Here is a 27,692-nt window from a genome sequence, read left to right as displayed (position 1 = left end):
GCAGGACAGGAGGGACGCAGGGATTCCTAGGAGGTTATGGTATTTTATTATCGGAGGAAGGACCCTTGAAATCATCTCAAACAAGCCCCCTCAATTAAAGATCAAGGTCAAGCAGCACCTACCTGTCCTGGCTCGGACCTCAGACGTCCTGGGTTCCTCTCAACTTATATCCTGGAGGCCAGAACAGAGACATGGCTGTGGAGAGATGTTACCTTGGGGTTTGACCTGGCAGAGATGTGATGTCCAAGGTCACATGAAATTGTTGAAATGGGAGGGGAATTCCATACAGTTGGATGTGAGGTCCTGGGCAGATGGTGATGAGGGTATTAGGACCTGGTGCATCGGTTTTGGAGTGAGTAGCATGTGAGGCTATCAGAGGTCTCAGGAAGGGGCGGGGGAGCTCCCACCCAGAGTGGCAGAGTCATGGGAAAGGCACTGGGGGACAAGGCATGCCCATGTGTCACAAAAGGAAAGGGATGCACCCATCAGGGAGCTCAGAAGGAAGCTACTGTCTGGGCCCCAGGGAAGGGGAGAGGGCCTGGAGCAGAACGCTCATTAGGGCGAAGGAGTTTCTCTGGGAGTGGGCGGCGAGCATGCCCTCAGCAGGCGACCACTCAGTGGGCAGCAGGGCCAGTGAGTGACCTGAGCAGACTGGACAGGCACGGCCCCACCTCCCTGCAGCCCTCAGGAGGGCGGTGGCACCCACACATGCTCTCCCACTTGCAGGAGGCAGCCGTCCTTTTTACCAGTTGTTCTGTCTGTATCTGCTGGGCTGTCAGACTGCTCAGGTCCCTGGAGGGGAGATCAAGGCCCGACACACATACTCCAGCCCCCCTATCTTTGCTATTTGTTATTAACAAATTTATTTTACATCTCCTGAACCAAGATTAATTGTGAAATTTAACAGGATGGCATAAAAAGGACAAACAAGACCTCTATGAGGGTTGCACACATAGTTGCTCTATTTCCAAACTAACAACTCAGGTCCTCACCTGCAGGTAGGCCCCCCTTTCTTCCTCCAAAATGAGATACAGAATAGCACCAGCCTTCTGGTAGCCCCACATTTAAAGAGAGAAACACACAGAGGCAGAGAAGGGTGAGAAGAACCACAGTACAAAATGTAAAAAAAAAAAAAAGTGGCCAAAGAATCGATAGCAAACTCATCTGTCTCCAGATTAATGGCTTGGCTGAAAGAAATGGGGGGAGGTCCTCGGGGAAGGAGAGAGGGAGGAGGGTGATTGCAGAAGTTGGCAGGTGAGCCACTGACACTGGAACTGAACTCTGGGTGGGCAGCCAGAGCTGAGCGGCAGGGAAGAGCTGACGGGGGTCCCCAGAGGGGGCTCTGGCTACATCCTGGGCTCAGGGGAGAGGTCAGTGCCGGGCCCCCACTAAGTGCAGCAGGGAGGGAGCTCTGGAAGTGCACAGCCGAGCCCCTCCTCTGCTTCATATGTTCCTGAGGATCTGTGTGCACCAGCGTGGGGGGCTGGGGGAGGGGACAACACATCTCAGAAAGCAAGAGAGCCACATGCTTGTGGGAAAGGAGGCTGGGGGGTGGTGGTTGTGAACACCGACAACTAACCCTCTTGGCTCTGCAGAGCAAGTACCTGCAGAGGGACGGTAAGCCAGGCCATGGCGCCTGCTGCTCTAGCTTCTCTGTGGGCTCTCCCTATGCCAACCTTGCCTCTGCCTCCTGGCCTGGGCAGCTGGCCGTGGCTGCACGAGCCATGGCTGGAGGAAGGGGAGAGGGCAGCCCCCAGCCCAGACCCTCTTGGTCCCACCTGAAGACCTGGCGGGTGGGAGGACTGGCCCCGTCAACCCCACAGAGCTTGGCCATGACCACAGCTGTTCACGTGGACTTCAAGGGCCAGGCCCCTGGCGCAGCTCCTCCCCGTGTGCCCGGTCAGCCCGGGCTGGGTGTGCAGCACTCGGCAGAGGTGGAACTTAACCTGAGTTGGGAGCTGTCTGGCCCCAGAGCTGCGTGCCCGGGGGGACTCACAGGAGTAGTTCTCTGTTGGCACTGGGCTGGGGTTGGGACTGGGAGACAGGGAGAGGCTGGGGGGTCCAGGACCATCGGGAGCGGCTGGCCCCCCGGCTGGCTGGAAGGGGCGGGGGCAGAGAGGTAGCCTGGCTCTCTGCAGGTCCTCCTGGGATCTGTGTGCCCGCAGCTGAGTGCAGGTGGGCTGGCAGCTGGCCTGGAGCTGCGGGGCCGCTGGGGAGCTGCTCAGCCTGCTGGGAGACAGGGCCAGAGGCTGCGCACTCAGAATCCTTAGATCCTGGGGGCCATCCTCCCCCAGGCCAGGGGGCCTGTGTGGCCCAGAACTCTGCTGGCCTGTCTGTGGGCTGCCCGGGAAAGGGGCCCGGGAGGGACAGGCAGGTCTGCTGGTGGCACACGGGCTGGAGGGAGGCCAGAGGCCTGGGCTCATGGCCTGGAAGGGGAAGGGAGGGAAGATGCTTGCCACTGGTTGTCCTGGTGCCACAGGGGCTGGGGGCTCTCGGGACGAAGAATGAGGCTTGTGGCCGGGACACCCCTGGCCTCTTCTCGGCATTGCCACTGGGGAACTGAACCTTCCGCTTGTGGCCAACAAGTGCCAGGTCTGGGCCAGAGGAGAGTTCAGCAAATCCAGAGCTGGTCAGCAGGCACTGGTAAGCAGGGCTCCTGGACACTGGTGTCTCTCGGGGGTCCACAGAGACATCAGCCGACCCTCCCGGCTCCTGGTGGCTTGCTATTGGTCCAGGTATCTTGCCAGCCTCCACAGGTTCAGCTGGTGCTTTCATGCCGCCCACTGTCCCATCTTGCTCTGAGGCACCTGGGGCCTGGTGATCGTCTTCTTTCCTCCTCCTGGGAGATGCTGCCCTGAGATAGGACGGCTGGCTGGGAGGCGGAGTCTCAGGACACAGAGGGTCACAATCGGAAGCCAAGGAGCCTGGCTGCCTGTGGGGATAAAAGCACCCAGCGGGCCATAGCGTTCAACTCCAGAGCAGGTGGCAAGCTGGGGTCCTCCCGGGCTGAGGCTGGGGCCGAGGGCAGAGCGGGGGCCTTCTGTGTTCTGGTTGTGCTGAAGACAGCTGGCCATTCTGGGTCCCTGTGAGAGGCCCATTCTTGGCTCTGCGGCCTGTGCTCGGGGCTGGCCAGGGGAACAGGTTAGAGGCTGCTTCATTTATTAACTTCACACAGGAGGCTGTGCCCTTTGGTGGCTAGAGAAAGCAGCACAGGTCCTGGCTGTCCAACCTGAGCCCAGGGAGGCTGCCCGGGGTGGAGACTTGGGGTGGGAGGTGAAGCCACAGCTCCTTGGTGGGCAGCAGAGGGAAGCTGGGGCTCAGAGGGCCCTGGGATTCTGCTGAATCCCCTGCAATCCTTTCTGGGGGTAAACGTCTAGAGAAGCAGCAAGATCCTCCTCTTCACCCACCTGGGAAGGACCCAGGAATCCCCCTCCCCACTTCTAGAAGGCCAGAAAGGCCCATGACCAGGCACATGGCGGGAAACAGCAGCTGAACTGCTCCTCCTGTGCCCCCAACTGTGGCGATGCCCGGGCGTTGAAAAGGGAGCCACACTCTGATCAGGGCCCATCCTGATCTGATCAGTTGAAGCCACAAATGGAGGTCTTCCCCCCCCCCAACCCCCCCCCCGAAACAAACAGGACAGGAGATGGCGGGAAAGAAAGGGAAGGGACGCTATAGCCTGGTCCCTGCTGCCGCCAACCTGAGGGTCCTTCCCACCTCAGGTGGTCGTGCCCGCCACCCGCAGCAGGGCGGCACGGTGGCGCTCACCCGGGGAGGCTGGCCTGGAAGGGGATGTCCGCAAAGCTGTGGCCCAGCTGGGCGATGATCCGATCCACTTCGGCGTACGGGCGGGCTTCCAGGGCAAAGCCCCGGTGCTGGGGGCTCTGAAGATGCTGCCCAGGGTGAGAGGAGGCAGGGGCATTAGACCAGACCAGGGCGGGAGACAAGCGGAGCAGGCGGGAGAGACCGGGCGGGGCAGGCGGCCTCAGGACAGGCTGGGAGCTGCTGTGTGTGGTGGGGAAGGAGCTCACCCCGCGCAGCTCCTCGAAGGCCTCTTGGCAGCACTCGCAGTACCCCTTCTTCCTCCTGGGCACCGTGCAGGCGGCTGATCGCCGGCTTGGCTCCTGGTCCCTGGCTTCTCTGGCGAGGGGACAGGGTGGGGGAAAGCGGTCACTGCTGGGGCCCTCAGAGCAGGAACTGCTGCTCCGGGGCCTGGAGCCCAGACCAGGGCAGGGATGGACCAAAATGGCCAGAGCCGGGCAGGCACAGGCTGGCCTGCCTACACTTGGCCTCAGGAGAGGCAGCAAGGAAGGCGAGGCCTCCCTGTGAGTACCCTTTCTTAGCTCTGTCCTGTCCCTGCCCACACATCTCAAACCACAGGTGAGGACGGCTGATGAGTGGCAGCAAGAATCCCTGAGGACATTCCAGCTCTGCACACGCACCCAAACCCATGTTCGTTTGACCCGCACAGCTGCACCTTCACTGAGGACTTTCACATCTTTCTTGAACCTGACCTCTCCTCTGAATTTAGTCCTGTATTTTTTTTTTTAATTGAAGTATAGTTCATTTGCAACGTTGTGTTAGTTTCTGCTATGTAGCAAAGTGATTCAGTTTATATATATATGTGTGTGTATTTTTTCTTTTTCATACCCTTTTCCATTATGGTTTATTACAGGATAGTGAATATAGTTGCCTGTGCTATACAGTCGGACCTTCTTGTCTATCTATTTTATATACAGTAGTTTGTATCTGTTAATCCCAAACTCCTAAATTATCCCTCCTCCACCCCCTTTCCCCTTTGGTAACCATAAGTCTGTTTTCTATGTCTGTGAGTCTGTTTCTATTTTGTAAATAAATTCATTTGTATTATTTTTTAGACTCAACATATAAGCGCTGTCATATGGTATTTGTCTTTCTCTACCTGATTTACTTCACTTGTATGATAGTCTCTAGGTCCACCTATGTTGCTGCAAAGGGCATTATTTCAGTGTCTTTTATGGCTGAGCAGTATTCCGCTGTGTGTGCGTGTGTGTGTGTGTGTGTGTGTGTGTGTGTGTGTGTGCGCGTGTGTGTGTGTGCGTGTGTGTGTGCGCGCACATCTTCTTTAGCCATTCATCTGTCCGTGGCCATTTAGGCTGCTTCCATGTCTTGGGACTGATGGATCATATGGCATCAAAACTAAAGCTCTATTTTTAGTTTTTTAAGGAAACTCCATACTGTTCTCCATAGTGGCTGCGCCAATTTACATTCCCACCAACAGTGCAGGAGGGCTCCCTTCCCTCCACACCCTCTCCAGCATTTATTATTTGTAGTCAGTCCTGCATTTTTAACAGCCTGTAGGGCATTGGTGTTTGGCTGTCCCAGCAAACTCAACGGGTCCAAAATATTCCCCTAAGGACTTTCCAAGTATGACACAAAACCCAGGAAACAGAAAAAAGCTGAAAAATTCAACTACATGCAATTTTTTAAAATATATGCATGGCAGAAAACATAAACAAAGTTAAAACACAAACCATAAACTGGGGAGGACATTTATAACTAATAACATAGCAAAGGGCCCATTTCCCTGAAACACAAAGGGCTCCTTACAAATCAGTAAGTGATCAATAACTGAATAGAAAAGTGGGCAAAGGATATGAAAAAGGTTTACACAAAAAGAAATTCAAATGATCAAACACAGGAAAACACACTTAAGCTCATTCATAAAAAGAAAAAAAGTTACAATTACACTGAGATACGGTTTTTAATCTATAAGATTGGCCGAAGTCAACAGGTCTGACAGCTCACAGCATTAGCCAAGGGGATGGGGAAACGGGCTCTGGTCCAGTGCGGGTGACAGCGTACCCTGGCATCACCTCCATGAAAAGCAATTTGGCCGCATTTCTCAAAATTACAAATGTAAGCACCCTTTGACCTGGCATTTCCACTTTTAGGAATTTATCCTGCAAATATACTTGAACAGTCACAAATTTACTCTGAACAAGACTACTCACTGCAGCACTGTTTATGACAGCCAAAGACTGGAAATCATCTACGTGTCTGTTAAATAAAATATGGTAAATCCATACCATGGGATACCCTGCAGCCGTTAAAGGGAATGAAGATGCTTTTCAGGTACTAATAGAAATTAATCTAAGATATGTTAAGTGGAAAAGCAAGATCCAGCACAGGGAAGAATATTGTGAGAAGAGGGAACAAAGGATACACAATGTACTTCTGTCCATAAACTCTCTCTGGAGAGAGACTCACAGTCTGGAGATTGGGGGATGGGTGTAGAATGTAGGTTTTTCACTTTAAACCCTTTGTAACTCTTGAATTTTGAACCAAAATATAACAATTTTAAAATTAAAAAAAAATGTAACATTTCCTCCCACAGATTTTCTATGCACACCCCCAAAACGCTGGGCTACCCCCTCTCTGTTCCTCACATCTGGTCACCAAAGCTTCACTGCTTCACTGTCTTCCCTTTACAACCTGTCGGCTCCTCTGCCATCCCCAGGCCATCCCAGGCCGAGCACCCCGCCCAGGCCCAGCCCGGGCGGCCTCATGACTTCCTCTCTGCTGTCCCTTGCACCTTCTGAGAAAGGGATGAGGGGCACCTGGACTTCACCCCAGCCTGTTCTTGCCTTCCTCTGCTTTCCATCTACTGCCACATTCCCTTTCTGTTTTTCTTACCATTAGCACTGTTTCCTGATCACGTGGCCCTTTTCTGCTGGTGGAAGCCACAGGTCCTCCTTGGCCCTGGGGACCCTCGGGCTGAACATCTGCCTTCTATTCTCCTGGTCTGTAAACTAACCCTGCGGTCCACAAGTTAGAAAGGGGCTGAGAAGGTGTCCAGGCCATCACCCGAACCACCTTCCTTCTGTGATTTGGTCAGTGAAGGTTCAAACTCTCACCCATCTGCAGAGTAGGAATACCGACCAGCATACAAGCCACTCTGGACCACATGGTGTGGCAGGTCCCCCAGATCCCCTGCCCCCATGTTTAGCCCAAAAGGCCTCGAACTTTGATGTGCACTGAAATCACATGGGGAGCCCACGAACATGCAGGTTTGGGGGCTCTATCGCCAGAGACTGTGATTCTATGAGTGTGGAGTCCAGGACCCTGCATTTTTAAAGGGACCCCAGGGGACTCTGATGAAGGTGGTCTATAATTCGAGTTTTAGAAAACAGCCTCTTGCCCTCTGGACACAAGTCAAATTCTTCAGTATGGATGGAAAGCACCAAATAAAATGAACACTCCTGGCGTCTCTCTTCTCTGGGCTAAGTTCCCGGAATAGACCTCGCCTAAGGAGCTAACACATGGCCATTCCCAAACCGGACCAGCAGGCCCAACGGGGAGGACTTTGGCCTGGAACCAGCTCTTGGTACTCAGGAACCAGAAAGACCCACCTGGTATGCTGCGAGATGCCCGGAGTCGTCGGGGCCTCAAAGGGACTTGCGTCTTTGGGTCCCAGAAAAGAAATTTCGGGAAAGGATTTAAACTGATGGTGGAAAGGACGAAACTTCCTGAAACACAGAAAACTTCCACTTTGACTACAGTGGGGAAGTGGAAAGGGTGAGGAAGGGGGGCTGGCCCAACTCCCGAGAATTCCACTCTCACCTGCCCAACTTTTAAATTCTAGAACAATGCTCTCATCTGCCTTACTAGGTTAGATTAATATTTTAAATGAACACTCTTCCTGTCTACTTTCCAAGACTGTTTACACTTACTGCCTCCCCTGAATCCTGTAACCTCTGAGCTGAGCGGGACAACGGTGTCGCCCTGTTTTACACAAGAGGAAACAAAGCCCAGAAGGTTTTGTGACTTGCCCAAGGGCTCACGACCTGTAAGTGGCCAGGTCCAGGTGGGAGGCCACGTCTCCCAAATCCTGATCTAGTTCCTCCCATCTTTCCATTTTGTTTCTCGATCTTCACGTGACCTCTGAGGACTCTAGCCTGGCAGAATCTAAATGCAAGGATGTTTAACCCAGAGCAGTGATCTTCCTGTTCCATGAAGAGGAACATCTCTGCTCTGGGCTGGTCCTTTGTACTATCTGAGGGGTGGTGCTCTGGAACGAAGAGAGGCACAGTGAAGGTTCTGGATAGTCAGACCTATACTGAGTGATTTGGGGGGTTTGCTTCAAGTTGCTCACGTTCAGGAGACTTTCAGAGCCAGATCTGGCGATCTGTGGATGCTCAGCAAACCCTGGGCACACGGTGTTGGGTTGCAGTGGCCGGTGCTCCAGAGGAGAGCAGGCCCTGGGTTGCTGGGTGGCACAGTAAGAGCCCCGCGGCCTCAGAAGTGAATTAACAAATGAGTCTTGTTGGGGACTTCCCTGGTGGTCCAGTGGTTAAGACTCGGCGCTTCCACTGCAGGGGCCTCGGGTTCAAACCCTGGTCGGGGAACTAAGATCCCGCAAGCCGTGCGGCACAGCCAAAAAAAAAGTCTTCTTGGACCCTGAAGGAGACGGAGGCGCCCTTCACAGCCCTGGTACCCGCCTTTCGCCTCCTCCATGTTTCTTTGTTCCTGCTTAGGAGGCTGGAAAGTTGAGTTTGGTGTGGCTATGCTGGGCTTTGAAGACCGCCTGCTTTAGAACCACACGTAAAAAAGGATCGTGAGAAAGCTCAGCTCCACTTGGATCTTGCCTACGATGCCAGGGACACACAAACCCATGTACCCTGCTCCGGTTACCGGTGACACGGCCTGTGCATGCCGTGTGCAGAGATACTGAGACCCTGGCGGTGTCTCAGCCACTGCGTTGGAGTCATGACTACTTGACTTAGCTGGTTGTGAAGGGGCTGAGTGTGAAGGACGTGCCTCCCGGCCCACTGGCACAGCAGACGAGGGGGCCTCCTTCCACCCGTGTTCTTTCTACTGGCTTTCGAGCTGCCAGAGCCAGCTCTGTACTGTGTGCCGGTGCCATCTGGAGGGCGGGCAGGCAGGCCAGGCTCCTGGGCCTGGGTCTCTAGCTGGCCCACCTGAGCTGAGGGACACAGAGAATTCTGGTGCAGGAGTTGCTGCTGGGTACATGTGGGCTTTTTCTCTTTTAAAAAAACTTTTTGGGTTAATTCTAGATTCTCACAGACTCCTGATCTAGTTTCTACGGAAGAGTCAGTGGTAACCCAGGTGGCTAACAGCTCATCAGGTTATCATCAATGTGACCTTCCTGCTCTAGGTAAGAAGGGGCCCTCGTGGGGGCAGACAGGGCAGAGTGGAGAGGGCGCCCGGCTGGATATGGATTCTAGCTTTGGGCTAAGATTCATTAGGAAAGTGGCCATGTTCATGTCCCTTAATTTCTCTGACCTCAGTTTCCCCACTGGGAAGAGAATGGACTCTCCTCATGCCAGTTTTACCCAGGGCTGTCACGAGATAACATGTACCAGGAAAGGGTTTTACACAGCCAGACAGAAAGGCTGCATCAAGTACAAGGTGGTCTGACAAGGGAACCCCAATATCACCCCAGAGATCTTCACTTCATCCAAGACAGTACTAGCACTAATACCAGCAACGATTCGGTATTAAGTGTCAGTGTGCATGTGGGGGGGAAACGAGGAGCAAAACTGAGCCTGGATGGGACACCACGGACTCACAAAAGCAGAGCATTAAAAGGAGGGAATTCACACACAGGATCATTAACCTCTGACTTATGACCAAGAGGAGAGCCGGCTGGGCACGGTGCCGCCTGAGAGGCACCGTGTGAGACTTTTCCATGACAGAGGGGACAAAGGGACTTCCGGGGAAGACAAAAGTGCAGGGCTGAGGGGCTTCATGTCCCCATGGCAGCTTGGGGCCCCCGAGTACCTCTCCTCCATTGCATCTGGTGGCCCACTCACCTGCTCTCATCTTCGACTTTGAGGAACGGTGCCTTCAGTCTGGCCACTGGAAGGAAGAGTGTGCCCGTTAGCCATCTGTCTGCTCCGGTGTGGGGCCTGAGCTCTACACGCAGGAAATGCGCAGGGAGGTGAGGCTCTGCCAAAGCCTCAAGGGCTCTCGGAGCTGGAACGCTTGCCGCCCCGAGGTGCGCCTTTCCACTTGCAGAGCGAGGCACCCACTCTTACTTCCTCCAGCCTCTACCTGGGAGAGAGGCAGCAACTCTTGCGGGGAGAGGCTGCAGGGTGCCCGGGGTCCTAGGTGTGCCCGCCCTCAGCCTCCTGGGCGTGGGTGCTGGAGGCTGTCAACCTCGACCGTCAGAAACTTGGCTGCGTGGGAGAAACCCAGCCCCTGTTGGTTTCTGCTAAAAGCCTCAGCTCCTTCCCAGACCTTTACCAAGGGGCCTGAGAACAGCTCCTAGACAGAATTCTCCACGAGAATCCTGGGTTTTTTTTAGGGGAGGAGCAGTGAGGAAGGGAGCAAAAGAGTGTTTCAAGGTCCTGGCAGAAGGACAGGAAAAAAATATCAAAAGTGAAATCTGGTTCCTGAAAAAACAGGGCAAAGGGGTGCTGAGAAGACAGATTTGGAGTCAATTAATCAAGAGATTCATCCCCTACTAGCTGCCTATCTGCACAGTTTACAGACTCTCTTAGGCATTATAAACCACTTCCACGCTCCCACAATGACCAGAAGTCCTGTCAAAGGGGAAGCCAAGGCACTGGAAGCCTGGGCAGAACCAAATCCCCAAAGAGGCTGGCCCCTCTCAGCTCCCAGGCCCGCTCCAGGCCACCACTGCCCAAACAGAAGCAGCCTTTCTCCTTGAGTAGCAGCAGATCCCATTAATTACTTTTTGGGGCGACTTCTCGTCTTTCTAATTAACTGAGCCAGTGATTAAAATCAAGTCCCCTACAGATTTCCTTGGATTTCACATGTGAGAGGTGCCAAGTGACTTTTCTTAGCTCCTGTTTGTGCACGAATAAATGCCACTTAAAGAGCATCTCTGGGAGGAACATCCAGGGGGAGAAACTCTCCTGCTGTCCAAGGAGAGCCGGCCTACCATTTTGCCTGTCTGTCAGTTTCAGGGAGTCTGGCATTTCTGCAAGTGGTAGGCAGCTGTCAAAGTGCCCACCCCAAACTGCTCCTGAATCAGAAGGAAAAGGATGCTGAACTGCGATCAGTGACCAGGAACAGCCAGAGGATGCAGGAGCCAGAGCGACCGCCTGAGGTCTTGGCTGTAAAGAGAAGGCCCGGCCCAGCAGCCCGGGACTCGCTCATGGAGGCCTCTCTCCCACCACTCTCCTCTCCGAAGCTCAGGCCCTGGAAACACGATGGGGCCATACAACCTGGACTTGCTTCCTGCCGCAGAAAAGCGAGCAGATGCTGCCACAGAGGGAGTCGTGGGGAAGCATTTAGGGAGGGAGGGATGGCAATTAAATGAGGAGGAGCTATCACACTGACCTTTCCGTGTTCTTGACTCTGCTGGACATGTTCCCTAAATGGAAAGGGAAAATAGGTTAAGGATGTGAGGCAGCCGGCGTGGGGGGGGGGTCGAGGAACTGGGCCCAGTAAGCCGAGTTGCCACCAGTCTGCCCCACTTAGCTTCCTGCCCACGGCTGGACTGTGAGCTGGAGCAGACCTCAGCACCACGGCTCCCTCCACCTCCCCAGGGACTTGAAGTGTGGTGAACTCTGCGTGAATCTCAACGGCAGCTGACTTTGTACAGGGAATGCAGGGCAGAGCAAAGAGCAAGGGCTCGGGGGCCGATGTGCAGAGTTCCCACTTAACTCTTTGGATGTGGCACAGATGAAATTCCAGCAGGTAACAGACCTGACGCAGAGTAGGTGCTTGCTAACGGCAGCCTGTATTTTCTAGGCATGGCTGCCATTTCAGGGCAGCTGATAGGAAAAGGGTGAAGACAACGCCTCTTGCTTACGGTGCCCTATCTCGCATACCCTGACTGTGTTTGTCAAAACCAACTTTTAGGGGACTTCTGTGGTTGCACAGTGGGTAGGAATCCGCCTGCCGATGCAGGGGACACAGGTTTGAGTCCTGGTCTGGGAAGATCCCACATGCTGAGGAGCAGCTAAGCCCGTGCACCACAACTACTGAGCCTGTGCTCTAGAGCCCGCGAGCCACAACTACTGAGCCCGTGCGCCACAACTACTGGGCTTGTGCTCTAGAGCCCGCAAGTCACAACTACTGAGCCCATGTGCCACAACTACTGAAGCCCGTGCGCCTAGAGCCCGTGCTCCACAACAAGAGAAGCCACTGCGATGAGAAGCCTGTGTACCACCACGAAGAGTAGCCCCCGCTTGTTGCAACTAGAGAAAGCCCGCGTGCAGCAACGAAGGCCCATGCAGCCAAAAATAAATAAATAAAACAAACAAACAAAAAAAACAACAAACCAACTTTTAGGCGAAGGTCAAACAAAGCTAATATTAAAAACCAAATGGAACAAATTTTTAAAAATCAGTTAAAGAGTTGGGAGGGTTCGGATAGGATGAGAGATCCAACGGCTCCATGACTGTGTGCGCCTCTGGGCCCGAGGAGGTTCCAGATTCTCCTCCAGGCTGCACTGCCGGGGCAAACACAGCCCGAAGAACCCTTCACCTGCCCTCACCTATCAGCAGATTGCACCCAGAACTTGCTCCGAAAGGGTCCCAAGTAACTACAAAAGAGATTATTAAGCGAACAAAGTAAAAATACTATGTATTCGTGTAAAGGGGGGGAATTTTGATGTATCTGCTTGTAGATGCTTGGAGTCCTGGAAGGACATTTGAGAAACTGTTCACATTGTGGACCTCAGGGAGGGAGCTCGGCGGCTGGGGAGCAGGAGTTGGAGGGGAACGAGACTTTCATTGTATACTTTTCCCAAATGCGAGCAATGTAAATCTACTTAGCAGCGGCAGCAAGACCCTAAAGATGCCCAAACCAGAGGGGCTGGGGCGAGGGGTGTCGAGGCTGAGTGCGCCATCTGGTTTGGATGTGGTTCTGCTCCTGGGTATCAGGCCCTGGATGGACCTGTGGGGCTTAATTTTTCCTCGGATTCAGGCTGGGTGAATACCCCGTGGCTTTAAATCAGCCCGGCTCTCTTGATGTGATACACATCAATTTCTAACTCCAGCAAAGGAAGGAAAAGCCAAACAAGGATTTGGAATACGGCAGCTACTTCCCACACCATCACCCCACTGCCGCCACCCGTGCAATCTGTAGGCTCATTCCTGGGCCAAGAGCCATCCTCGGAAGGGCAGGCTGGCCAGCAGGCCACGAGTGTTTATGTTTTATCCAGGCCAGGACTACCCGCAGGCAGTCCACAGCCCAGGCTGCAACGAATGCCTCAGTGTAGCATGGGGGATGCGCAGGTAGCACAGGGAGGAGAGAAGACAGGGCAACGCAGGGCTGTGAGCACCAGGGATGAGCTGACCGAGAGGCCGAGCTCCTCTCGGTCAAGGCCAGAAGGAGGTGGCTGGAGTGGGTCCTGGGTTTACCAGCGTTGTCACAGACTTTGCTGTTGCCCTTCAGTTCAGGGGAATGACCTACCTCTGGCTTCTTTGGCCCTTGCTTCTTCACACATGGCGCATCAAGAGACAGCTGCTGCACATGCATCATCATTTCTGTGGAGGAAACAGAGGGCTGCAGCCGAAGGCTTCCTCTCCTCATTTCCCCAGCACAGCCCCATCTTGGGGCTGGGGGACTAAACTTCTCACCCGGCCTGGCTTGCTGGATCACACCAGCCTTGCCTGCCACCTTCTGGCTACGTGTCATCTCTGCACCTGCTGATAATAAAAGAGAGGGCTGGGTCCTCTATCCCTGGAAAAGTACCTAAGCTGGCTTCACGCTCCTTTGGAGCACTGAATACAAGTCTTGAACAGGAGGTGCCTTATGACCCATAAAGAGCTTTAAGGTACTACTGAAAAGCGGCTTCTGTGGGGGAGACCAAGCCATGGCAGTTACTCAGATGCACCCTTAGGTGGCAGACCCAGCAGGGGCTACACATGCTGCAGCTTCTCTAATACACGGAAGGCAGGAAATTAGATCAAGTCAGAAATGGCTGGTTTTCCAGCGGCGATGGAACCCCCCAGCATCCCAGACCAGGATCTTCCCCAGCACAGTTCCCTACCACCCGCACCCCCCCACCGACCACAGATCTAGGGCTGGATCTGGACCATCCCCCTTCAGTGGGTCAGAGAAAAAACCCCAGAAGCAAAGTGCAGCTGGGTGTGAGGGCTGGCTGCAGATTCAAGACAGCTATTCTCATGTAAATTTATTATAACCTGCAAACAGGTGGTTATAGTGTGAGGCAACCCTAGAGGAAAGAAAGAACATGAAATTTAGTTGAGCCAAAATAGGTGGGAATGTGAGCCACACTATTCACTCCTGGTGAGACTATGGATAATTTACTTAATCCATTCTCTGAGGCTCAATTTCCTCATCTGTACAATGGGCAGAAGACTGCGGTGAGGATTAAATTAGGCGATTCCTAGCACAGCGGAAATACCTGATAAGGGGTCATGGATATTAGGATTTGTTTCTTATTTATAAAACAGGATCTTCACAGCAGCTGAGGAGGGCTGTGCCTGGGTTAAACAAAGCAGCCTCCCCAGCGCCCGCGCTCTGCTACTGCTGGTGCTGCTCCCCACGCCACCCCCCGCATCGTAGCAGAGCAGCACAGTAAGTAACTGAGTACATCTGGCTTCAACTAGTACACGGCTCTGGTCCCTATCACAGTCGAGGTTCCCAGACAAAGTCGGCAACCCTCCCCTCCGCAGGCCCCGGGCAGGAAGGGTACCATCCACGTGGAGAATCCGCACCCCCCAGGAGCGGGCGTTGCTCAGGAGGCTGCTGCTGCGCCCGCCACCGCCTCCGCCGCCGCTGCCCTGGAAAGACAAGCCAAGTCATGCAGGAGCGTGAGATCCCCCAAGGCCTGACCACCAGGGGACAGGCTGGCCTGGCTTCTGGGAGCCCCGGGTCATCCATGTGCGGGGTTGTCGTGTGGGGCGGGGTGGACAGGGGCGAGAGCACAGGGCCTGGACAGTTGATCCCAACCCCCGGGGAAGAGCCTCTCCTCCGCACGGGCTGGCCACATCGGGAGGGCACGGACTGCTGATCTGCCTATAGGCTCTGCTCCGGCCACCTTGGGACCAGAAGGACACAATAAACAGTCACCATCATCGAGCAGGAAACTACGCTGGCTGCCCGAGTCCGGCGACACCACCCTCCCGCGTCACAGCCACAGCCAAGGCGCCCACTGACGGCACCTGAACTCCTCCTCCTGCCACTTCACTGTAATGGCCCTGGATTCTCACAAAAAGGATAAACAGCTACTTGTGAAAGCAGTACAAAGTCTGACACGTGCCACAGCGTTTCTCCCAAGCTCTCTTGGGAGGCCCTGGAGTTGGAAAGATCATGGAGTCAAACCCTGGCTCTACCACCTCCACCCTGGGTGACTCTGGGCAGATTACTTAGCTTCTCTGAGCCCCACTTCCTCGTTTGTAAGGAGAAAATCTCGACAGTTCTACACGTCTGCCCGGGTGTGCCTTTTGTGTTAGTGCTTCAGAAGAACCTCCAGAGGCAAGGCTGACTCCGTCCCTGTGCCAGAGACACCGGCCTCCAGCCCGTCCCCCTAGCTCACCTGGTTCCTGATGGCCTTCTGCAGGAGCTCCTTCCCTCTGCTCAGAGGCACCTGGCGGAAGAGAGGAGCAATGGGGGCAGCTGTGGAGACCACCTGTGCACAAACAGATGTTTCCACGGGGGCTGGCAAGGACGTCTGGGAGTCACATCCCTCGGAAAGCTGGGAGCAGTGACAGCTGAGGAGTGGCAGAAGTGAGAGCCCGGAGAACCTTTCAGAGGTAAAGGTAAAGCCACACTCAAGTTCAGGTCACCCACAGGGAGCTGCAGCCCAGGCAGCTTGCAGCCTGGTGAAGGGCATTCTGAATTCACCCAAGATCAAGCGTTACAAATGTCCTGAGACCTCTCTTGAAGAGCCCGCACTCCCCAGCAGACAAGCTTCGGCCAATCCAACAAGGCCTCTCTGGTTTACAGAGGATGCTCCTACTGCTTCTGAACCTCAGACTCTGAAGTCCCAGAAAAAGTGAACGTGTATCACAGAAGGGAGGGCGTGGGGATAGCATGTCGCTGAGGTGTGTAGATCCAGAGCTATGATAAGACAGTTTCAGCCCCTGAATTCAAATATGAGATTAAAATAAACCAGATGAAACTAAAACCAGAAACTGCCGAAGCGGGCTCACCGAGGCCTACTTCCTTCGTTTATCAGACACACACTTCCTTCCCCATGAGGTTCTTACCGAGTCCACAGCTTTCTGTGCGGGGCTGGCATGGCTGCCTTTTGGGTTGGCTACGGACAGTGTTTCCACTGTGACCTCGCTGGGGCTGGGGCAGCCTCTGTGACTTGTCCCGCTGCTCTCAGCCTTCGCCTCCCTGCGGCTGGACACGATGTAACTTACTTCTTTGCTCAGAAACCCCTCAATTACCTGAAACCAGATCACAGAGGTGGCTAAAACCCAAAAGGCCGAAGTAGAATCATCAATATCGAGAGGTAGGGGAAGGAAATCTTGGCTGCCAGAAGTTCTAGAATCAATGTCTTTAAATAGACCAAATGCAGTTCAGTGCCAGGCCCCCAAGAAGACATCATCCTGAAATACAACAGGATATGACACAGGTTCTTGTCTCCAGAACTGCAGCTCCTCCTGCCCCAGCAGCAGAAGCCCGGAGGCTCTGAGTATTTGACTAGTTTGAGTCTGCATGGAGTGAGAGCACACTGAAGTGATCGGAGAAGATTAGAACTTGGCTAAGCCATGATTTTGCTGTGAAGATACACTGGGACATCCACACGCTGCATCGGTAATCTTGACCACCCTACCAAAAGCCTGAAACAAAAATGGGTTTTGGCTACGACTCAGCTGCCTAAATATCTGCTCATCCTACCTGTGAGCCCGTCACGGCACTGAGAGGGTCTGACTCATCTTGCATCCCAAGAACCCAACACAGTGCCGGAAACGCAATGACAAAACTCATGTCTGTGGGAAGAAGAAAAGACGGAAATAAGCAGTAGTGAGCTGGCAAATGCTTAATGACCAGCTCTCCGGGTGAAAAAACCCGCTTTGTAGCATCTGCCGATTTCTATGGGGTAAAACACTACTGTGGCTGATTTCAAGCTAGCCAGATGACATCAGTGAATGTGGAACTGGAAAGAGATGGTAACAATTGGTTCCCGTGAGCCAGCAGCTGCCAGCTCCAGCACCCCTGTGAAAGTAAGGATGGATGATCTCTCTGAAGTGTGACTGGATGAGAAACCTGACACTTAGGTTTAAAAAAAAAAGTTTAGGTTCCTCAAAAAGTTAGACATGGATTACCACATGACCCGGCAATTCCGCTCCGAGGTACACACCCAACGGAATTGAAAACAGGGACTCGAATGGACGCTTGTTCACCGATGTTCACTGCAGCATTATTCATAATAGCTAAAAAGCAGAAACAACCCGAGTGTCCATCCATGGATGAATAGATAAGCAAAATGTGGTCTATCCATACAATGGAGCATTATTCAGCCACGAGAAAGAAGTGAAGCTCTGATCTATTCTACAACATGGGTGAACCTTGAAAACTTTACGCTAAAGCACAATAAGCCAGACACAAAAGGACAAACATCAGTGATTCCACTGATGTGAGGTATCTAGAATGGGCAAATTCAGAAACATAATGTAGATTCGCATTACAGGGGCTGGGGGAGGTGAAATGGGAAGTTACTGCTTAGAGGTTACAGAGTTTCTGTTTGGGGTGAAAAAAGTTTTGGAAACAGATAGTGATGGTTATACAACAGGATGAATGTAATTAATGCCAATGAACTTAAAAGAATGAATTTATAAATGGTTAAAAAGGCATATTTTATGTCATATCCATTTTATCACAATTTTAAAAAATCTTTAAAGCTATGGCTAGAAGGAGTGTGCCTATCTTCTGTAATATGGCAAAAAGATAGATGATTTCAGGGCCACACGTTCCTCCCATCCCAACAAACCCACTCCTTTGACTTTGCTGCTCCTCCCATCAGGAGATGGAACCCATTTGTCCACTCCCTTGAATTGGACTCCTTTTGACCAACAGAATGTGATGAAAGTAATACGTGTGAGTTCTACAGCCTAGGCCTCAAGAGACCTTACAGCTTCTCCCTTCATCTTCTGGGAAAGCTGCCCTAAGACCACCTTGTAGATTAGCTGGTCTAGCTCGCTGTATGTACATAGGATGGTGTGTATACATATGACATATGTAAGACACTTCTCATACAATGTATGAGAAGTCACAGAGAGGCAGCCAGCACCAACAGCCAGCTGTGTGGGGGAGGTCATCTTGGGTCCTTCCAGCCCAGCTGACCCTGCAGCCGAACGCAGCTGCAGGTGTGAGCCCTTATGAAACCAGCAGAGAAAGCACTCAGCCAGTACACAGAACAGTGAGAAACAATAAATTGTTTTAAGCCCAAGTTCTGGGGTGGTTTTTTACACAGCAAAGGCTAAATGAAAGAACAGACTGAGAGTTCAACATGTAATTTTGGGCTGGTTTGGGTGTATAATCCTCATTCTGTCCATCCCCATTGCTGAGTTTCTAGATCCCTGAGTTTCCATTCGTTTGATGGCAAAGAGCCTCTGCATTCTGATCCTATTCATGCAATTTCCCCAGTTACCTGCCTCTTTTGGGCCAAGTGTTACCATCCTATTTTCTAAACACAGAAATACCCCTGTCAACCCCTTACTAAAAGTACTGTATGATGTGCTCTAGAAAATATTGTAATGGACTCAGATACAGCAAATGCTTTCACCCCAAAGTTGTTCACCACAGTACTATTTATAAGAGCTAAAATTTAGAAATAATCTAAATGCCCATACGTTAACTGTTAAATAAATTAATAATCTACTCAAAAGGATATTATATACTCATTACAAAGAATGTCCATGAGGGGTAAGAATGATAGGAAAGTGCTAATGCTTTAAGGTTATGGGCAAAAAGTTGGTAATCAAAAATGTATTCATGATAATAGCTATACAGAAAATAAGCATTAAATAAAATAAAGTAGATGAGTGGTTATACAGGGTTGGGAGTGTTGAGGGAAATGGGGAGTGACTGATGATAGGTATGGGTCTTTTTTTGGGGGGGGCTGATGAAAATGTTCTAGAATTGACTGTGTAATCACACAATTTGCACATCTCTGTGAATATACTAAGAACCATTGAACTGTATATTTTAAATGGGTGAGTTGTATGGTATGTGAATTATATCTCAATAAAGCCATGAGAGAGGGGGGGGGGGAAGGGGAAGGGAAGGGGAGGGGAGGGGAGGGGAGGGGAGGGGAGGGAAAGAAGAAAAGAATCCACAAGAAAATAAATGTATTACAATGATGGTTGTTACTTGAACAGTTCCATGTTCTCCAAAGTCTCTAGAATGAACAGATATTACTTTTCCAATTAGGGAACAAATTTATTTTTTAAAAATGGTTTATACTTAAATTGCTTTGGAAAATGTAGTGATAGCCCTAAAAATACCTGGAGGTCACAGATATAATCCCTCTCCAGCTCCTGCCCTACAACTCGCAAAGGCACACGGTACCACAGGGGAGAAGCAGGTTACATACCCCGCCCAGCCGCTGGATGGCCCCCGTCAAAAACTGTAGGTTCTTGCCAGCGGGCAGATCCAAGTAAAAGGACTTTCCAGAAAAGGGCTGCCTCCCAGCATCTGGTGAGCTCTTCGGGCATTTTCCCAGACAACTGGAAACTCCTAGCTGAGCCCCTAGAAAACAACAACAAAGGGGAGCAAAGTGAGAAGCCTGAGGTAAGAGAGAGTCCTGCAGGTCAATCAGCCCTCGCAAACAGCCCCTGCATGGCACCTGGCCAGGCCTCGGGCACCTGTCCACCAAGGTGGACGTGAGACTTGTGTTCCTGTCCTCGGGAAGCCCAGATGCGGAGAAACCCAACCCTCATACATGGATAGTGGGAATGTAAAATGGTGCAGCCACTTTAGAAAACAGTGTGGCAGTTTCTCAAAAGGTTAAGTATAGAGTTAACATGAAACCCGGCAATTCCACTCCTAGGCATACCCCCAGGAGAAATGAAAACATACTTCCAAATAAAACTTGTGCAAGAATGTTCACAGCAGCATTATTCATTTTGGCCCCAAAGTGGAAACAATTCAAATGTAAATAAAATGGTAAGCGAAATGTGGTCTATCCATATGATGGAATATTATTTGGCAAGAAAAACAAATGAACTGTGGACACAGGCTACAGCAACAGGCTACAGTTCTGAACCTCAGAAATATGCTGAGTGAGAAAAGCCTGACACAAAAGACCACATACTGTAAAGTACATTTTTATGAAATGTTCAGAAAAGGAAAAATATAGAGAGACAGAAATTAGACTAGTGGCTGCTTAGGGCTGGGGGTGGGGATGAGGAGCGTTTGCAAACTGGCATGAGGTTCTTTCTGGGGTGATGGAAATATTCTGCAATTAGATTGTTGTGTTAATTGCACAACTCTGTAAATGACCTAAAAAGCATTGCAAGTGTACATTTGCAACAAATGAATTTTACAGTATGTAAATTATAACTCAATAAAGCTAAAAAAAACCCCACCTCAATGAACATACCTTTGAGAATTGTGCATTTCATTGTATACACATCTTACATTAAAAGGAAAAAAACTACAAACAAATATGGAATTCTGGTCAATGAAATGCATGCTGAATTATTATAATGTCTACAAATTACTTGAAGTGTATCAAAATAAGATGGATAGATATGTGATAAAACAAATGTATTAAAATGTCAGTCATAGGGAATTCCCAGTGGTTAGGACTCGGTGCTTTCACTGCCAGGGCCCAGGTTCATTCCCTGGTCAGGGAACTAAGATCCCAAAACCCACGTGGTGCGGCCAAAAAAACAACAAAACAAAACAAACAAAAACCCAAAACACACACACACACACACACACACACACAAACAAATAAAATGTCAATGGTAAAATCTAAGTGGTGTGTCTGTGCTCACTGTTACTTTCGACTTTGTTGCAGGTTTGAAAACTTTCACAACAAAATGTTAACATTTGAAGAGATAAAAAGGATTCAAGAGAAAGTGGCAAATACTGAAGATAAGCACAGAAGTTCTAATATACAGATAATCAGAGTCTCTGAAGACAAAAACTAAAACAAACAAAAACACCCAGAATACTAAAAACTCTAAAAACTTTCCTGAAATAAAAATGCATATTTGAAACTAACATATTGAAAGAGCATGACACATACTTCAAAAAATTGACCCAGAATAGCTGATACCAAGATATAGTTAGTAAAACTGCTGGACTTTAAATGAGGGGTTTGGACCTGATTTTATTGTTTAAAAATATTTATTTATTTATTTGGCTGCGCTGGGTCTTAGTTGCGGCACGCGGGATCTTCATTGCCATGTGCGGGATCTTTTAGTCGAGGCATGCGGGATCTAGTTCCCTGGCCAGGGATCGAACCCGAGCGCCCTGCATTGGGAGCGCAGAGTCTTAGCCACTGGACCACCAGGGAAGTCCCATGGACCTGGTATTTTTTAAAATCTTCTAAAACTCTTCGACTCCATGAATTCCTGAATTTTTCCTATCTACCAGCCAGCCAGACTTTTGATTGGACCCCCTCAGTTAAACCCTGCTTGCCCTGATGAGATACTGTTTTTCTTTCTCTGAGTTCCACATTACTGATTGTCCTCTTAGTATTTTCAGCTTCATATTCTTGTTTACTCACTCCTTCAGGTCCACCTCTGATCTCCCCAGTAGACTGGGAACTATTTTGGGAAGAGTCCTCTGACTTACACATCATTATCATTCCCATAATGCTTAAACCAGATCCTGCTCTCCCATCCTCAGCTGGCACCTGACCCTCAAGCACTTACCTTCTGGTCCCATAAACCAACATTTTCCTGAAAGTCCTAGGTATATAGAGACAGGAAATACTGGAAAGTCAGCTTGGCATTTTACAGAAAAGGCCTTTGTTGAGTCCTGCCTCACTCTCTGACTAGCTGTGTAACCCTGGGTAAGCCACAATAATCTCACTTAGTGTCTATGAAACCCTATTTCCTCACTTCTGAAATAGTGATAATGATAAACACCCACCCTCATTGAGGAGCTATTCAAAACAGGCACCAACCATTCAGAACGGAGACTGGCCAGAAACATCTGATACAGCCACACCAGGAGTATGCGCTGAATGTCAGCCAGGGGAATTATTATAACTGTAGCCATTTTGGTTCCCTCCCCAAGGCCACCTTCTCCAGAAGGCTTTCTTTTCCTTTGCTTTTTTAAAAAATAAATAAATAATTAATTAATTTATGGCTGCACTGGGTCTTTGTTGCTGCGCGGGGGCTTTCTCTAGCTGTGGCGAGTGGGGCTACTCTTCACTGCGGTGGCCTCTCTTTTTGCGAAGCACGGGCTCTAGGCACGCGGGCTTCAGTAGTTGTGGTTCGCGGGCTCTAGAGCACAGGCTCTGTAGTTGTGGCGCACGGGCTTAGTTGCTCCACGGCATGTGGGATCTTCCCAGACCAGGGCTCAAACCCGTGTCCCCTGCACTGGCAGGCAGGTTCTTAACCACTGTGCCACCAGGGAAGTCCCTCTTTTTCTTTTTATTGAGGTATAACTGACATACAACATTATATTAGTTCCAGGTGATACAACATAAGGATTCAATATTTGTATAGAAGGCTTTCTCAGAATAAGCCCTTTTGACTTTCACACAAGGCCTGTGACTTTCTCCACAGGACCTAATCCTAGGGAAGCCACTGAAGAGGGAATTAGATGGATGCCAGAGTCAGAAACGGGGGGCTGGGTGAACAGCAAGCCTACAGCGGAATGCCAGGACTCGCAGGAGGGTGAGACTGGAGAATGCCTTCTAGTTGTGCTCAGTGGGTCACTGCCAGTGCCAGATAAGCAGCCCAGCACCAACCAGACACAGTAGGGTAACATCAGGGCAGTGGTGGAGCCTACCTTGGGGTGAATATGCTTGTGTGTGTGTGTGTGTGTGTGTGTGTGTGTGTGTGTGTGTGAGAAAGAGAAACAGTTAACAAGAGGTCAAGATGGCACGAATGAGCCTCCCTCCCTTGCCCCATCCATTTGGTTAGTTTGGTAATTACAACTCAAGGGAACAGTTCTTGCAAATGAATAACAATGCAACGTGTGTGTACTGGGGGGCTCAAAATGCTGCTGCAAAGGCGGGGGGTGACTGAGCCCACACTGGAACCAGGGGCTCCCCACCTTGGGGTGGTTTTCCTCTTCTATCCAACCCCCAAGCCCTAAACTCAAAGGAGGGGCATAACATGAGAACCTAAGCTTTTGCATCTTCTTCCAGGAGCACATTACCAATCAGAGTGGCTAACAGTCTCAAGAGAACATTAGCTTCTAAGAAAATATGAGGCAACTGAAGAAAGCAAGTACTATAAAAGATGCTTTCTCTGGTATAGGCTGTCTTTCTCTCATAAGTAATGGACCAGACAGGAAAAAGAATTTTAAAGCATAATAAATATCCTCAAGACGGCAAGGAGCATACTAGAAACATAAAATAGGAACAGCAGGTAAAGAAAAGAAGTAAGCGGAGACAATGGACGTAAAAAATATAATAGTTAAAAAAACCCTCAAATATTAAAAAAAAAATCCAATTTAAAAATGGGCAATGAACAGACATTTCTCCAAAGATATACAAATGGCCAATAAGCACATGAAAAGATGCACAAAGTCATTAGCCATTAGGAAAATGCAAACTGAAACCACAAAGAGATACCACTTTATACCCACTAGGATGGCTTTAACAAAAAAAGACAGATAATAACAAGTGTTGGTGAGAACATAGAGAAATTGGAACCCTCATTCTTTGCTGGTGGGAATGTAAAATGGTGCAGCCAATTGGAAAAGTCTGTCAGTTCCTCAAAAGGTTACACAGAGAGTTACCATATGACCGAGCAATATGACTCTTAGGTGTACACTCATGGAAAAAAATATATATCCACACGATAACCTGGAAACAAATGTCTACAGCAGTATTATTCATAATAGCCAGAAAGTGGAAACTCATGTCCATCAACTGCTGAATGGATAAAATGTGGTAATCCACACAACAGAATAATATTCAACAATAAAAAGGAATGTTGTATGTCAATCGTACCTCAATAAAAGATTTTTTTAATTAAAAAAAAGGGAATGGGGCTTCCCTGGTGGCACAGTGGTTGAGAGTCCGCCTGCCGATGCAGAGGACACGGGTTCGTGCCCCGGTCCAGGAAGATCCCACATGCCGCGGAGCGGCTGGGCCCGTGAGCCATGGCCGCTGAGCCTGCGCGTCTGGAGCCTGTGCTCCGCAACGGGAGAGACCACAACAGTGAGAGGCCCGCGTACCGCAAAAAAAACACACAAAAAAACCAACATCACACTCCAACATTAAAAAACACACAAAGAAAACAAACCATCATGGATAAGAATCAGCAGAAATTAAAGACAGCAAGATTGGATCCCCAAGAGCTTCAAACAGAATGATCAGACATAGACTATAAAATAAGTATTTAAATTATTAAATACTTTAATTTTATTAAAATAAGTATTTACAATGCTGGGGGAAAATAAACGTCAACTTTGAATTTTACATCTGATTAAATAAAGAATGAGGGTAAACTAAACACATTTTAATCAAAAGCCCAAACAGTTTATCATCAACCAATTATTACTAAAGGACTTCTAAAAGGTATACTTTGGAAAGAAGGAAACTGAACCCAGAAGGAAGGACTGAAATGTCCCCAAACTGGTAAAAATATGTATAAATCTAAACAATCACTGACTGTGTAAAACAATCATAATGACGACTAATTCGGAAGTAAAAAGGAGAGACAATAATAACAACAGTATTGTTGCTAGACAGCAATCATGCTGATGGGGTGGGGGTGGTTCAGAGCACATGGGGCCTAGGCCCTTGCAGTCAGTGTTCAGGAGGAGGGTGGAAATACTGGTAACATCAGACTTGGCCACAGCACAGTGGAAGCTAAAAGATGAAATGTGTCTTCAAAACTCAGAGAAAACTATTTCCAACCTAGAACTCTTTATGTGGCATAAAGAATTGTCATACCTACAAGGTCTCAAAAAATTTACTTGTCACATACCCTTTCTCAGGAAGCTATACTAGAAGATGTACTCGCCCAAAATGAGGATGTAAACAAAGAGAGGAAAATATGGAATTTAGAACACAGGGAACCCTACAGAGGAAAGCGGCAAAGGGAATTCCACAGAATGATGAAGGGAGATCCTAGGATGGAATCAGTGCAACAGGCCTAGTGCACAGCTGGACCAGACTGTAGTACTAAGACAAATGGTCTCAGGAGGTATGTCCCCCACAAAGAAGAAACTGATTCTCTCATGAGCTTGAAAGTATTGAGAGAAGGTTTATATTTTTGGTTTATATTTGGTTTATATTTAGACATGAATTCGTGATCCACACACAGAAAACAAAGCTTACTTTGGTTTGCTATATGGCTCAGCTAATATCATCATCATGTAAATACAAAAATGACAACAAAAATTACTACATATATATTGGGGGAATGGGAGGAGAGGAGGGAAATGTGTATGTGTTTATGTGTGATGTAGAGGAGAGGGGGCCAGAAAAACCTCTTTATCCTCTATATCAGAAAGTCAATAGATATAATTTAAAATTGAAAACAACAAAAGCAGTATGAGCACGCTATTTAGAAATAAGAAGGTAAATACTAGAAGAAATAGCTAAAAGAGCATAAATGGTTGTACCCTAGGAATCAGGAGTTACGAAAGGAGGAGCAACTCCCACTCTTGTGTGTGTGTGTGTGTGTGTGTGTGTGTGTGTGTGACATACCTTGGCCTTTTAAACTGTGCAAGCATAGGGACTTCCCTGGTGGTGCAGTGCTTAAGAATCCGCTTGCCAATGCAGGGGACATGGGTTCAAGCCCTGGTCCGGGAAGATCCCACATGCTGCGGAGCAACTAAGCCCGTGTGCCACAACTATTGAGCCTGCACTCCAGAGCCCGCGAGTCACAACTACTGACCCTGTGAGCCTGTGCACCTAGTGCCTTTGCTCCGCAACAAGAGAAGCCACTGCAATGAGAAGCCCTCACACCGCAATGAAGGGTAGCCCCCGCTCGCCCCAACTAGAGAAAGCCTGCGCGCAGCAACAAAGACCCAACACAGCCAAAAATAAATAATAAATAAATAAAAAAAAAATAAACTGTGTAAGCATAAAACTGTAATTTTTGTTTTCATTTCTCATAATTTTATTTTTATGAAAACTAAAACCCTCCAAAAGTCACACATGGTTATGGTATAGTGAATTTTAAGAACAAATATAAAGAGGATAATCTAAAATCTTCTACAGAGAAAAGCAGGTCACAAACTAAGTAACAAGAACCAGATTGACATCAATTTTCAACAGCACCTGCTTTTTGCAAGAAGAAACCACCGTCATTTTTCAATGTGTTGAAGGAAAAAAAACTTTGACTCAAGAATTTTAACACAAGGGTGAAATAAACATGTTCTCAGGCATACAAGCCTCAGAAAGTTTATCACGTAAAGCCCCCTTTTGAAAACACTCTTGGAGAAAGTTCATCAGCAAAAAGAGAAATAGATCCAGAAGAAAGCAACAGACATGGGAAGGGAGAGTAAATAATTTAGCGAGGTGTATCACTGTTTGAAAGGCAACGAACAAACGGCATATCTGTAACAATCCAGGACTCAAACTAGATGATGCTAAGAGGGGAGAAGGCAGTACCCAGGGAAGTGACTACATGCTAGAATACTTATCTAATTGGGTGGGGCCGTTTATCGATAACTTTAAGAATTTTATGGTAAAAATAACCATGGATACGGGTTTTATAAGTTAATAATTAGCAAGTCTTCTAATCTTATTCATAATATCTGACTGAAAGCTCTTGTTTGACCTTTATCATTAATTCCTAAATGATCCATGACATCCCTCAACACATACTCTACTCCCCCACTCCCCCTCCGCCACACAAAGTAATTAGAAAACCTTAAGAGAACTAACATTTCTCGGCCTTTTCTTCCCAAGAGACTCTGGGGCGGGAGTTGCAACTGTGACCTCGCATCCCTAGGGTTGACCTGTTACCCACCTAGGTCCGGAGCCCGGAGCCTACTCTCAGCCATTGAACTCTCCAGTTCAAGGCAATCGTCGCCTGAAAAAGAAGGACAAAACAGCAGCTGAACCACCTTCACTAGCCTTCGACCTTCCATCATCCCCTCCTCCCGCCTCCCAAACCCCGCACAATTCCCATCGAGGGTCCCAGGAACCCCAAGACTCAACTCCATCCCAACCCATGTCCCCTCTCCACTCCCGCGCCTCCTTCTAGGTTCTTATCCCTCAGCCCCCTTTCATACTCTGCTCCCTCAACTCCCGTGGCCTCTTCGCCACCCCTTGTCTTACATTTCAATTCCCGTGCCTCTCTCCAGGCTCTTGTCCCCCAAGTCCCTCTGCCCCCTTTAGACCTCTATCCCTTCTATTCCTGTGACCCCTTCCCGGTCCCTCTACTCTCCCCAGCTCCCGGACCTATCTGCTCCCCAATTCCTGTGCCCACTTCCCAACCCCGCACCCTTCTTTAACTCTTAGGACCCCTTTCCGCCTTGCTTCTCACCCCTGCTTCCCCTTCCCGGCATCCGTACCCTTTCCCGGCTCCCTCCTCAAATTCTCGGCTCTTTCTCGGCCTCCGTACTCCTTTAAGGCCGCCGTATCACATTCGCGGGTTCCATGAGCTTTCAGCCTCCCGTGCACCGGCTGTTCCTTT

At 49.6% G+C, this 27,692-nt stretch overlaps 1 protein-coding gene across 2 annotated transcripts; it reads right to left on the bottom strand.

The window, feature by feature from the left end:
• Positions 1-699: 699 nt before the first annotated feature.
• Positions 700-27,692, bottom strand: DBF4B (DBF4B-CDC7 kinase regulatory subunit). Of its 2 annotated transcripts, XM_079905550.1 has the most exons (13): positions 27,571-27,692; positions 27,024-27,086; positions 19,496-19,650; positions 16,158-16,343; positions 15,485-15,535; positions 14,642-14,729; positions 13,393-13,466; positions 11,311-11,344; positions 9,816-9,861; positions 7,392-7,508; positions 4,032-4,140; positions 3,769-3,893; positions 700-2,932 (listed from the first exon to the last, which is right to left on the bottom strand). In XM_079905550.1, the coding sequence occupies exons 2-13, from the start codon at positions 27,055-27,057 to the stop codon at positions 1,993-1,995; spliced, it is 1,959 nt and encodes a 652-aa protein (XP_079761676.1). In that variant the 5' UTR covers positions 27,058-27,086; positions 27,571-27,692; the 3' UTR covers positions 700-1,992. The 2 variants fall into 2 exon arrangements, with proteins under 2 accessions (XP_079761676.1, XP_079761675.1); XM_079905549.1 differs by having other exon boundaries at positions 3,769-4,140.

Source organism: Stenella coeruleoalba, assembly GCF_951394435.1.
Source record: "Stenella coeruleoalba genome assembly, chromosome: 19".
Taxonomy (NCBI): Eukaryota; Metazoa; Chordata; class Mammalia; order Artiodactyla; family Delphinidae; genus Stenella; species Stenella coeruleoalba.
This window is presented reverse-complemented; position numbering and strand designations above follow the sequence as displayed.

Excerpts from the sequence above, each read along its gene's own strand:
- DBF4B (XM_079905549.1), bottom strand. The coding sequence starts at position 27,057 with ATGGCTGAGAGTAGGCTCCGGGCTCCGGACCTAG. Across the intron at positions 16,344-19,495 it reads CCATCCAGCGGCTGGGCGGG|GTAATTGAGGGGTTTCTGAG; the intron begins GTATGTAACCTG and ends ATCTGGTTTCAG. Across the intron at positions 9,862-11,310 it reads AGAGTCAAGAACACGGAAAG|TGGCCAGACTGAAGGCACCG; the intron begins GTCAGTGTGATA and ends TCTTCCTTCCAG.